General features: G+C 40.6%; 1 protein-coding gene across 2 annotated transcripts in view; it reads right to left on the bottom strand.

The window, feature by feature from the left end:
• Positions 1 to 13,867, bottom strand: part of CERS6 (ceramide synthase 6) — a 276,337-nt gene that overhangs the window by 167,005 nt on the left and 95,465 nt on the right. For both annotated transcript variants that reach the window (XM_005857533.2, XM_005857534.2), the window contains exon 3: positions 10,051 to 10,181. In XM_005857533.2, coding sequence (XP_005857595.1) covers positions 10,051 to 10,181 — 131 coding nt within the window. The remainder of the gene's footprint in view (positions 1 to 10,050; positions 10,182 to 13,867) is intronic.

The following is a 13,867-nucleotide window of genomic DNA, read 5'->3' as shown; positions in this document are numbered from 1 at the left end:
GGGGGGGGGGGGGGGGCAAAGAGCCAGAGGGAAGCAGAAGCTCTGGCCCAGGAACAGCAGGAGGCGGAGTAAAGAGAAGGACAGAAAGAGAGAGCAAACCAGACCAGATTCCCAAGAGGAAGCAACAAAGTGTTTCCTTCTCAACAATCTAAAATTAGTTCTCCTGATGGCACATTAAGATACAAGACCCAGAAAGCTCCATGGCTAGGGCAATAAGGAAAAGGCCCTAGAAATAAGTCACATCACTTAAGTATCACAGGTTATACAGCTCCCTATCCGACGTCTTGACCAGCTTTACTAATAAGGAGAATCAATTGCCCTTGTGAGTCCCACAAGGTCCGAAATGGTTGTTTATTCAACTTTGCAGCCGAAGGCCTGGAGAGAAGCACATTATATGTAACCCTCATTTGATTCCCAAATGACCTTGTCAGGAAGAGTCATTTGTCCTTTACCGAAGAGGCCCCTGGGACCTAGCAAAGTTAAATTACTCGCTAAGGCTACCATAGCTTGAGCCAAGACATGAACCGGGTACATTTGATTCCCAGCCTCAAATCTGTTCAAGGTCAGTTGCCTCCTTAGCACATAGGAGGTAACCAGTAAATATTACATTTAACTCAAACTCCCACACTGAGAGGCCACGCTGGCCCCTCCCACAGCTGATCAGACTGTCCTGGCTCTAGCACAGGTGGCTCTACTAAAGCCAGCCCTGCTGGGCTCCACACTTTGCTCCCTCTCCCTCCTGGCAGAGGCAAGATGTGTCCTCCTCAGAATCACCTGGCAAATTTTAAACCACTGTGGCTCAAAGACATTCACTGTGTGTTCTGACATTTCTCATGTGGTGCTTCAAAAGCCCTGGCCTCTGCAGGCACAGTGGGCATGGGTCCCTGCTGAAGTAGGACACCCTTTCACATCCTCTTCTATCACACATTGCCGCACAACAGCAAGCCCAGGGCTCTGGCCCTCTGAACCCAGACGGGTTTGGCATCTTTTTCTTGTGTGTAAGTAAAGCCCACTTTAACAGCCCTGTGAACTCACAAGGTCACGTGGTTCTGTCTCCTTGGGGTTCCACAGAACAAAAGAGCTTCGTCTAAATTGAGAACCTGCTCTCCTTGGATCTCTCCTCCCACAATGACAAACACCAGAGCTGCCTCTGGTAGGTAGTGTGCCTGTGGGGGGGGGGGGGGGGCACACTGCCAGGGCACGGTTTTGACACAATACTAGCTATTTGCTGCTGCTCCTATTACACCAGCTTGACTAACAACTGGCTGTGTGATGGTGTTGACAGTACCTGACATTCACCACCCCTGTGTGTGCCACACACTTCTCTACACTGTATAGATGGTAACTCATTTATTTAGCCTTCACAATGACCCCATGAGGCAGCACTACCTGCCCATTTGACAAAGAAAGAAACTGAAACTGAGGGGGGCCAAACATCTGTCCCAAATACCCCAGAGGTTTTTCCTGGAACTCGGACTGCCAGGCTCCAGAGCTCCCCCACCACACCACTACCCTGTCCCATTAGCCTCGCTGCAAAGCTTGTTGTGAAACCGTGAATGTCTTCCAGTGTTATGTGAGTATAACAAGGATTGCATAATTGCTTACATGTGATTTCATCTGCCAGAAGCTCTAGGTAACTGCAGAGAACTATACTGAGTTAACCTGAGCAGTGCAGGAATACACAAAACACACACACCCCTCTCAAACATCTCCAAGCCACCTCAATTCACACTCGCTACGAGCCACACCCATCTGGTGTCACAACTTGCTCTCCGATTTTGGATCATCTTCCTTCCTCCACTTCATAGACATTATGAGCAGTAATCCTTCCAACACTGTTATAGACAGAATTGTGCCTCCCAACGTTCATACATGGAAAGCCCTAAAGTCCAATGTGACTGTATTTGAAAATGGGGCCTTTATGGAAGCAACTGAGGTTAAATGAGATTCTAAGTTTGGGGTCTTAGTCCAATATGATTGGTGTCCTTATGAGAAGGAGCATCAAGGGTGAGCATGCACAGAGGAAAAACCATGTGAGGACACGGGGAGAAGGTGGCCAATAAGAAAAGCCTCAAGAGAAACTAACCCTGTGACACATTGATTTTGGATTTCCAGCCTCTAGATTGTGAGAAACAAATTCCTGTTGTTTAAGCCACCCCGTCTGTGGGATTTTGTTATGGCAGCCCTAGCAAACTAATACCCAACAGCAACTTACAAGCAAACATCAGGTTTTTTTTAAAGGTAAACTATTTTTTAACCATTTAACATGTGTAACACTATACTCCTGTTTTTACTAGGTTCCTAACTCTTTTTTTAATGTCACTGATGAAGTTTTTGAGTGTTGTGTCCTGACTCATTTTTCTCATAAGCCATGTGTTGTTTTGTTTTGTTTTGCTGTGCAATTTTGTGGAATGCACATCATATTATAGCACAATTAACTGTACTGCCACTCAGAGAATAGTGACTTATGGATCCAGAAGACAAAGCATAAAACATAATGTTTCTATAGTCTTCTTCAGACACTCTGATGAGGTGGGTTCTATAAAAAAAAGTCTCGAGAAGGGCAGGCACCAAACTTAGATACAGAGCATGTATGTGTATTTGTGTGGGCACATATGTAGACTACAGTCCTGTATCAGTAGAAAAAGTTAAAGTATTAATTTCTGCTTGGTAGGCTTTGGAGGATTTTTCTCTAAATTTTACAAACGTTGTATATATCTCCTATAATCAAAGTTGATTATAATGATTTTCATAATTTTGTCCTAAATAGGAAAAAAATAACTTTTAAAATAGATTAAACAACAAAGAGAAATGATGTATAAATTCAAAATATGGCAGGCGAGAATTAAATAAGAATATTAGGCTTTAATAAATTCAGTTATTCCTCAATTTACTCTGTCCTTTTTTTTTTTCATCTTCACCTGCGGATATGTTTATTGATTTTAGAGAGAGAAGAAGGAAGGGAGAGAGAGAAACATCGATGTGAGAGAGAAACTGCATCCCATACATGCCCCGACTGGGGATTGGACCTGCAACCTAGGTATGTGCCCTGATTAGAATTGAACCTACAACCTTTTGGTGTACAGGATGACATTCCAACCAACTGAGCCACTTGGACAGGGCAATACTCTGTCCTTTTCATCACTCTCCAACTCCATGTTGAACAAAATTATTGGAAAAATTATCTACAGAGCCTTAAGAAATTGAATATTTAAAGAGAACTGACCAACAATAGTGAGTATGCAACCAGCTTGACCAAAGTACAGCCTCTTTGATATTTTTAGCAAAACTATGTTTTCCTTAATTAGCCAGTACACATGGATTAGAGGCCTAGCCATATGCCATCAAGGAATGTGAGTGGCTTGATTTAATTGGAAAACCGAGTTAACTTGCTACAGATGGTAGGTCTGGAGTGGAAAGAGGGAGAAAGGTTTTAAGAGCTTATTCAAGGCAAAAGAATAGACTGCCTATAGTCAGGTTCATCAATCTTCATAATGTTTGTAGTGAAAGCGACACTGCCTAAGAATACTAATAAGTTCAAAGAGGGCTTGATTGAGCTGAATGAAACTGCATTAAGGCACCATGTCTCAGGAATATTAGAGACGGGGCACACTAATTACAGAACTGTCATAATGCTTCTATTACATGGCAACACTCTGAACAATGGATTATTGTGCCTGGTGCTATAAGAACACATTCTCTTTCTTGAAACTCTGAAAAAACTGTTAATAATACTGTAATCCTAAAGCACTTAGCAAACTATGGCTCGCCAGCCAAATCAAGAAGGCCATCTGTTTTTGTACAGCCCAAGAGTTAAGAATAGTTGTAAAATGTTTAAATTGCTGGGAGAAAAAATTAAGAATAATGCTTCATGACACTTGAAAATGATGACTTCAAACTTCAGTATCCATAAATAAAGTTTTATTGAAAACCAGCCATGCACATTTGCATTGTCTAGGGCTGTTTTTGTGGTATAACAGCAGAGTTATAATTGTCACCAGGCTTGTGTGGCCTAAAATATTTACTTTCTGGCCATTTACAGGAAAAGTTTACTGACTCCTGTTCCAACGTCAAAACTGACCTGAATACAACCCACCGATTTAAAACCACTGGAAATAGTCAAGAATAGCCTTCAACACCAAGACATTCACTGTCTCAACCAAATTTGAACAATAATGAGGCCAGAGTAACTATGTACTTTGCATGATGGAAATTGTTCACCAACCTAGGGATGATTTTGTATTAATGAAAAAAAATCACCACCTTCACAGCAACAAAACAACTCAACCTTATACTATTTAAGACCTAAGTGGTTGTCCCCCAAATTTACAATTAATTTTTTTTCAGATTTTTGATCAGCATTTGACACACTGCCAATCATGTATCTCAGTACTGATAAAATGAAGACATCACTTTTCTTATTCTCCTGTTCTGAAACCGCATCAAGCTCCAGCATAACTTTGATGGTGAACTTTGTAAAAGATGCTCATGTCATGATCTAATGGAGAAAATCATCAAAACTGATTTTTTTTGGGCAAATTTTGTCCATCAGTAGTGTGGAATATGGAAGATTCTAAAGCAGTTTACAAATATGCAGTTGATTTTTTTTTTCAAACAGGTGAGTGAGTTATAAAAACCAGACAATTTCCTGAGATCAAAGACTGATCTGAAATAAAGGAATATGAGACTCAACTTGTTGTTTCCTGTACAACCCCGATTTTCACCCCTCAATTATCAGGCTCCACTTCCGTATTGAAGTCACAGACAGCACTGCTGATTTGTCCAAATAAAACAGCTAACAAATAAAAGCAGTGACTGAGTTGGTAGCATGAAGGCAACTGGTTAAGCCACTCATTTCTCATGCTGAGTTATCCTTAGTTCAATGGAATCACAAATTAAGAAGGCCACAGTCCTTTGCAGAAATGAAGACACAATTTCAAAAGGTTCCCAGATTTTGGTCATTGTACTACCACTAACAGAAGCATACAGATACAGAAGCACTGGGGGATAATTTTAATCAGCATCAAGTCTAAAATGGAATTCCTAAACAAAAGACAATCTGGGATCCTCGTCTTACAGCAAGTCTCCATATGGATCAAACTTTAATCCAAAGAAATTACCACTAACCTGTGAAGCATCACTATTCCTTCTCCTACATTTCCAGGTTATCATGTGGGAGATTTATCTGTCCAGTCAAATAGAGACTGCTGAAATGAAAGCCACACATAATATTTACTCCCAGATGTGTGCTATTAAACCTACTGCACAATATTAAAAAGTAATATGCATAGGTAAGGAGAGATTGAAAGGAAAGCCTTTTACTCCGAAAATTTATCTCTGCCCCTTCCTGTGTCACCCTGCAGATGTTTTCATTTCAGATATTTACTTTTATGTTATCCAGATATTGTTAGAGGAGGAAGGTGAAGCCTCAAAGCCTGAACCCCCAGTTAAATGGCTCCCATTCAAAGCCAGTTTCTCCTAAAATGTCTCACATGACATCTCATTTTTATAAATTCTTTACTCCCTCCTGAAAATCTCTATTTCAATTTCCAATAAAGATTGAAATGCTTCTGGAAGAAATATTCATCAAAACAAACACAGCTGTAAATGACTGACATCAGCATGAAGAAGAAAAAATACCACGTCAATGTTTCAACACATTACTTGCTGAAAAGCTTCTCCTACTCAGTCCTTCTGCATTAAATGGGTGTGCCCAAAATTGGACATGCCAGCAGATGGTTATAAGCACTGTTTGGCATGCATCTTGGTGCATTCTACACTGCTGACAGATGAAATACAATTCCCCTGGAGGGATGCTATGGTTTCTAAAGCAGTACTTACATAACAGAAAAACTACAGAATCTTTCCATTGGGGCCCTAGATCTATAAGCTCCAAAGTTGTGTTGTCTTGCTTGTTTAGTAGATTTGAACAGCAGTCATCTCTTCTCAGAGATTAGTGCTTCTTAACCAGAGATGTGTGTCATCAGTATTCGGGATATTTCTTCCAAGATATGCATGTCCAGACCCCACCCGAGTCCCCACACTTAATCAGACATGCTGGTGTGGGGCCTGGGCATGTGTACGTATTTTGGAAAGCTTACCAGGTGATTATGAAGTGCATCCCTGGTTAAGATGGCTTTCCCAGATTATTTTTTAAAGTGGTGAGGAAATAACTGTGACATACATGTGTGCATGCACAGAACAATATAATTCTGTTTTATTTTTCGTGGTGCTATCTAAATATACTTCTTTGCTATCCCACTCTTTCCCCCTGGTTTCTGCTTCTGAAATTGGCTTGGAGCAGACCATAGTTCAGTAATCTCCCCAGATAAATTTCAGGTAAAGTCCATATATATTAGACACTCTTCATTGGGTGTGTGTGGGTCCCCCTGGTTTCTGCTTCTGAAATTGGCTTGGAGCAGTCCATAGTTCAGCAATCTCCCAGATAAATTTTAGGTAAAGTCCGTATATATTAGACACTCTTCATTGGGTGTGTGTGTGGGGGGGGCATTATGCCAACTTAGATCAGCAAATTCTTCCAAAACAATGTCATCTGAACATAGAGTTATTCGACAAATATTGATTCAGCAGCGTCTACATGTTGTGGTAAAGGCAGAGAAGAATGCAAGAAAAACAAGATGTGGTTCTTGTGCCCTCAAGGAGCCCATATGATATAGTTAGGGTGAGACTATATAGACAAGCTATGAAAAGATAAATAACCACAGAAGTAAACACGTGACTCGGTATTAAGTGACTAGCTCTTCCCAACAGTCACAACACATTTCCGAGAGGGCCTGGGGTTTGAAGAATGGATATGGGGTAAATGGGTGGGGCAGAGGAATGTAGAGGTTCCCAATTAGGAGCATGGAACAAACCAAGGCAGGAAGGAACAAAGTATGGACAGTGGAAACATAGCCCTCTGAAGAAAGGGGTCATCTGGGTAACTAACAGATGAAGGCCAGACTGTATCAAGCTAAGGAGCCTAATATTGATCCTACAGTTGTAGGGAAATCACTAAGGGTTTAAAGCAGCAGACCATGGAGATAACAGTATTTTAAGAAAATGTAAAATTTTTTTTGCAGCAAACACAATGAGTATCAGGATAAATAGTGGGACTTATACTTACGAGACCCATCAGGACTGGGGCCATTGCAGTGGCTTTACAAAGAACTAATGGATCTCAGGGCCAGTTGGTTTATTTCCAGCCTGTAACAGAATAGGAGCATACAAGAATAGGAGAAAAAGAGAAGTCAGGAGTAGAAGCACATCAGAGTTGCCAGTTGGAGGTGACTCAGAAGAAACATTTGCACTGGACACATGACTTTGGAAGAAGTTGTGAGAGAAAAGAACTCCTTTTACACAGAGGATGGAAGGTAGAAAGAGGGAAATAAGAGATTGTAGACTGAATCTGGAGAAGTGGCCCATTAAAGACCATAAGGAAAATAAAGAATAAATGATGCACACAAAAGTCCTCAGAAAGGCAGGAGAATCTATTGTCAACCTACAGGGCAAGGGAGAACAGATTCAAAACGAAGTTCAACAGTCTTCTTCAACAGGGTCAAAGGCCACTGGTAATGACTCAGTTCTAGTCCCAGCAGCCCATGTGTGTGCTCTAACCCACAATTGATCTTTATCCTTTAATCTTTAGTTACTGGCTGTGCATACCAATTGTTTAGCACACATATCTGGTTATTTTTTAATTCCTGTCTTGACTCTCACATATTCAGATATTACATTTTACATGACACTATTATATGTAAGCTACCCAAGGGAAGAGATCATAATTGATACCTTTATGCACTCCCAATCCCCACATTGTGCCTTCACATTGCCATGCCTCTAGCAGTCATTTAGAAATATTTTAAATTCCAGAACATTTTAAAAAATATGTTTTTATTGATTTTAAAGAGGGAGAGAGAGATAGAAACATTGATGAGAGACACATATCCATTGGCTGCCTCCTCCACACCCTGCATTAGGGATTGAGCCTGCAACTCCAGGCATGTGCCCTGACCAGGAATCGAACCAGGGACCTCTTGGTTCATAGGTCAATGCTCAACCACTGAGCCACACCAGTTGGGCTAATTCCAGAACATTTTTATCACCCCAAAAAGAAACCCCATCCTTGTCAGCTGTCGCTTTCCAACCCTCCATCCTTGCCACTGGCAACCACTGATCTGATTTCTGTCTTAGGGATTTGCCTGTTCTAGACATTTTCTATAAATGGAATCATACAATACGTGGCCTTTTGTGACTGATTTCTTTCCTGTACATAATGTTTTCTTTTTTAATTTAAAACAGATACATTAAATTTTTTAATTTTTTTTACAATATACAAAATAAATCTATTGCTAGATTGTAGATACAAAATAATTAGCCATTTACATGCAATAAACATCAATATTTCAAGAAAAACAATTTTAAATATAACAATATTTTTAACTAATTGAAATATTTTTAACTAATTGTAACAGTAATCATCCTGGTGATTGTGGTGTGCAGGTAAGAATCAGCTGAATTCAGGGAGAAGACATAGACATTGGTATAACGTTGAGCTTTGCCTGTCAAAGTGGTCCATGGACCAGCATCATGGCCTGGGAACTTGCTAACAATGCAATCTCAGCTGCCATCCCAGAACGACTGAATCGGAATCTGCACTTGAACAGGATCCAGGTGACTGCTTCCTACACACACGGATGTAGGACTCAGCACAGTGTAGAAAGGGCTAGCACGGAGTCACCAAGTAAGTCAGTGGGAGCTGGAGCAGATGGCACCTGAGCTTCAGTGTGTGGGCATGTGCTGGGGCCCCACTTCACCCCTACTCAGACCTGCAGCTCTAGGATGGAGCCCTGGCCCTTTGGGTATTGGCAGGACCAGGACAGGAAGCAATCCCAGCTTCTGAGCAGGAGCCCAGATGCATAAATCCTTCCTCCATAATCTGCCACTAACTTCAATTACAGGAAGGGCTTTGCAGATTGTATCTACGAAGCTGTTTTTCCATGTTTTATAAATATTCTGACCTCCTGAAGACCCTGTTTATGCACCCCATGTTTATCCAGCCCTAGGATTTATGACACTATTCTGCCTCTCATTCATTCTCCTAGAAGATTAGGTTTCCCTTTAAGCTTTAGATTACAATTGCTAAAATACTTTTGGGGCATAATTGAAAGCCAGACCTGAAAATGTAACTTTAACCCCAACTAGAAAGAGCCTGCGATGGAGGGAGCTACACTGACAGCACTTCTGTTAAATGACCAGTTGTCAGGACAAAGCTCCCAAAGAAAGGAAAGAACGGTTAGACACAGGTACCACGTATCCCAGAGGAGGAAAACCAACTAGAACAACGAGGCAGAATCCTCCTTTTGTGGGGGGTGTGATCAATGCTTCAATATTCCTTTCTCTAACTTTCCTATAGATACATGTATTGAGTGTCACCACTTCAAAATATCACTGTGCTAGAAGAGTTCTCACTGGGTCTTCTATCATTTTTAACAGCTTCCTTGAGATATAATTTACACACCATAAACTTCACATTTCAGAAATAGAAGAGGCTTTCATTCCATGCCCCACCTTCAAGCAATGCTTCATTAAACTCACCCAAGAATATAATACAGCCATTTCTTAAATCTCCAGGAATATAGGTCATCAGTGTGACCCTCTGATAATATATCCTAGTATCTCAGCTTTATCATTAAATATTTTTATCAGTGGAAAGAACATCATGACAAAGTCTACTCTATGAAAATTCAAACTATACATATAATGACTTTTAGTGCTATATTTCAAGTGGCTGACTGAAAATTCCATTGTAGGTTCTGTAATATGCCTACTTTGTAGGGACTCCATGCAGAAGCCAACTTCATTTATTGCATCCAAAGTGGAAACCACAAACTTGTACCAACTATTCCCCCAGTTTTTCATGGACTATTTTCCCCACCAGATGGCTTTTTAGGGGCCGCTGGAGCCTGGACCAAGCCTTTATTTTTCACCTCAGGGATGGTATGAGTTACTATGCAGGTGTTTCTTTCAAAAAGAAAAACAGCAACTTACATGCTCTCACAGAACCTCGTCAGTGTGCTTGGCTTCTCCTGGTTGCGTCTTTGTCTAAACCAGCGCTGAATGCTGCGAACATCCCAGTCCAGCTGCTTGGAGAGGCCTTCCAATCTCTTTTCATCAGGATGCTGTGAAACAAGGTACCAGGAAAATCATTTCCATCTTCACCAAAAAGAGATAGGCCCTTGTCTACAGTTGAGATTTAAAAATATATATACTATCTGCTACTGAGATTTCCATATTTACCACTGAGGATGTAGGCCTTCCATTAGCAGTGTGAACGTAAATAACCACTTAGGACAAAAGAAGTTATTCACTGTGAAACAGCATTGAAAAATATGAATCTTGCTCTAATGCTTGCACTTCTTATCAGCAATGAAGATGCAATGGGACAGCCACCTGACTGAGTCAGCTCCATCAGCCTTCAAGGAAAGGAGTTTCAAAACAAAGTTCATCAACAAAGTCTTCTGCAGCAGAGAGGTAAAGGCCACCTTAGGTGAATTTGCAAAGAGGCGTCATTTCAATATTTCCTTTTCTGGGGGCGGGGGGGCGGGGATCTAGACCCAATTATCATATATCAGGATAACAATTCTTTCTTCTCTCTCCCCTCTCCTCTGTTCTTCACACATTGCTCTTCTATTCATTTTCCTGGTCATTCCTTTTTACCAGTCCCCATCAAAACTTTTACAAGGACTATGTACAACATGAAGACACAAACGTGGTGAGGCGGAAAGAGACACAATTTATGCTTGCCACAGGATGATAATTGTCTCACACATTTCTGGAACATTAGGAGATGACAGACATAGGTTCAATTCCTCCCTCCAAGGACCTACCCCTCTGAGCCTCGGTTTACTCACCCATTTAATAAAAGGGTTATTTATTCACCTAAATGGGATGGTGGTGAGGACCAAATGTAAAAAAATGTATGTAAACTCAGCACATGTGAGTTCTCCCCTTCCCTTCCTCTCTCTTCGGCATCTTAGAGAGCACCCTGCCAAAAATTATGGGAGAGTGACCTGCCACACAACACGACTAAACTAATTTAGTTTTATTCCTTATTTATTCTAGCTTTGCTTTCATAGTAAGGAGGCATTAATGATCAGAGGAAATAACCAAAAATGGGGAAGGCAGGCTGACCAGCTTTCTGCTCTCTAGTTATGAGGGTTGAATTTTCACATGACACCCTTTAAAGCATCTCAATCAATTCTAGGTGTCAGACACACAGGAAACACAGCCAGTGGCCTCAGTGTTATGACTGAAGTTATAAAATGTGCTGAGCTTGTGTCTGTAAAAGTTATTTGCGAACTTTCAGGAAGGCATGTACGCTGAGCTATTTTTATTAGTAGTCCTGACACCATCTCCACTCTCCCTTATGTCTTGCTTAATTTAAAAGTATGGGAGAGAAAAAATTTACAGCCTACAATATATCTTGGACCAACCATTTTCCTAGAAGAATTCATTTTTCATTTCAACTTACATTCTAAGTTTATTGACTAGGTAAAACACTCATATGGTTCACAAATTAAAAGTATTCAAAGTTTCACCTTCTTACTTTGTTCCTCCTCTCTCAGTTCCTCTTCCCCTTCTTACCAGGTAACCAGTCCTTAAATCAGGTTCTTTCCAGTGTTATTTTATGCAAATATAAGCAAATTTGAATATACATTCTTATAACCCCCTCCCCTAACCCCCACCCTCACCCTGCCAGTCACATAGATGGCTGCATACTACACACATCATTCTGGACTTTGGGTTTTTCACTTTACAATGTGTCTTGGAATATGTACATTATCCTATATAATAAAAGCCTAGGTGGTGTCACGACGTCTCGGCCGCGTGCACAGCAGCGGCAGAACCTGCGGCTGCTCCGCGCAGTGAGGTTTGGGAGTGCTGTGGCTCTGCTCAGTGTGGAGGAGGCTGGTCCCGGCATCTCCGCCAATTTGCGTGGAGGAGGCGGGTCCCGGCAGAGGAGGCGGGTCACAGCAGGGGAGGGCAGTTGGGGGTGATCAGGCCAGCAGGGGAGCAGTTATGGAGTGATCAGGCTGGCAGGCAGAAGTGATTAGGGGCAATCAGGCAGGCAGACAGGCGAGCAGTTAGGAGCCAGAGGTCCCAGATTGTGAGAGGGATGTCCGACTGCCGGTTTAGGCCCGATCCCTGCGGGTTCAGGCCTAAACCGGCAGTCGGACATCCCCCGAGAGGTCTCAGGTTGGAGAGGGTGCAGGCTGGGTTGAGAACACATACCCCCGCCCCCGTACACAAATTTCGTGCACCGGGCCTCTAGTAAAAATATAAAGGCCACCCTCCTTCCTTTGTAGAACTAAGAATATGCCATAATTTACTTATACCCTCCCCTATGAATGGCCATTTAGTTAGCTTCCAAACTTCCGCTACTATAAACAATGCTGCAATAAATAACCTTGTCCTGGGTCACTTTCCACAGGCCATTTCATATATAAGTATAAATTCCGGGAAGTGAATGTTGGCGACCAAAGTGTCTATGCATTTGCAATGTGTTTAGATATTGAAAAACCCCCTTCATTAATAATTTCACCAACTAATACTCTCACGCAAGCAGGCATGCTCATTTCCCAAAGCCTCATCAATACAGTATATTATCAGACTCAATTACTTTCCAGTCTGATGTATAAAAAGTAGCAACTCAGTATATTTTAAAATTTGATTTCCTCTTTTTCTGAGAGAAGCATCTTTTCATGTGTTTTAAAAACCATCTGTATTTCATTTTTATGAACAGTCTTTTCATATTTATTGTCCATTTTTTCTTCATTTGTAGGTATTTTTTTATTGATTTGTAGAATTTCTTCAATTATTCTTTAATTTCTTCCATTAAACCTTTGTGTGCACCACTGGCCGCATACTTTGTTCCAATGAGTCACTTGTGCATTATAGTTCGCTTATGGTGTGGTTTTGCTTGTATTTTTTTACTTGCAGAAGTTTTTGTTTTTTGAACGTATTTGAATTTATCAATTGTTTCTGTTATAGTCTATGAATTTAGGTCATAATTAGAAAAGACTTTTCTATTCTAAATGTCCAAGAAATTCTCCCACATTGTTTTGATTCTAATACATCTATACATTTGATTTTTACATTCAATCTTTAGCATATTTGGAATATGCATATCCTAGTATACAGTGGGAGGTGTGAATCTAACTCTCTTTCCAAATAGCCACCCAGATAGGCCAATACCATTGTTCACATTTCTCCCAGGAGAAATTGAATCTATTCCATTTTTCTATTATGTTTGTACAAGGATATGAAGTTAGGTTACTCAGAAATCTTTTTTTATTTTTCTATATGAACTTTAGAATTGGCTTGTCCAGTTTCAAAATATAAACAAATGGTCAAACAAGAAAACCAGTTGGTATTTTTAATGAGATTATACCAAGTTCTTAAATTAACATAGAGTGAATTGACATCTTTACTCAATTTGTCTTTTGTGTCCTTCAACAGTGTTTGAAATTTCCCCATGTACCTTGTAAATCCTTCTTACATTTATTCCTAGGGATGTTATCTTTTTGTGTTTCTATTATAAATAAGGAATTTTCTCAGATCTCCTGATTGCTTAATGTCTGCATGTATATATGATTACTAATTTTGTGCTAACATTTCATATTGTTTGTGGCTAATTTTCCTGGTATATGGTCATATAATAGCATATTACTAGAATGATACCTCTATACACAAAGGACATTTTTAGTACCGTTTTTTCACTAGTACCTAGAATATAGTAGGGCCTCAATACTTCTTGAATGAATGAATGAATAAACCTTCTCATAGCCATAGCTTTATTGGCTCC

This window comes from Myotis brandtii, unplaced genomic scaffold (genome assembly GCF_000412655.1).
Source record: "Myotis brandtii unplaced genomic scaffold, ASM41265v1 scaffold112, whole genome shotgun sequence".
NCBI classification, from domain to species: Eukaryota; Metazoa; Chordata; class Mammalia; order Chiroptera; family Vespertilionidae; genus Myotis; species Myotis brandtii.
Note: the sequence above shows the minus strand (reverse complement) of the source record. Positions and strands in the feature narration are given on the sequence as shown.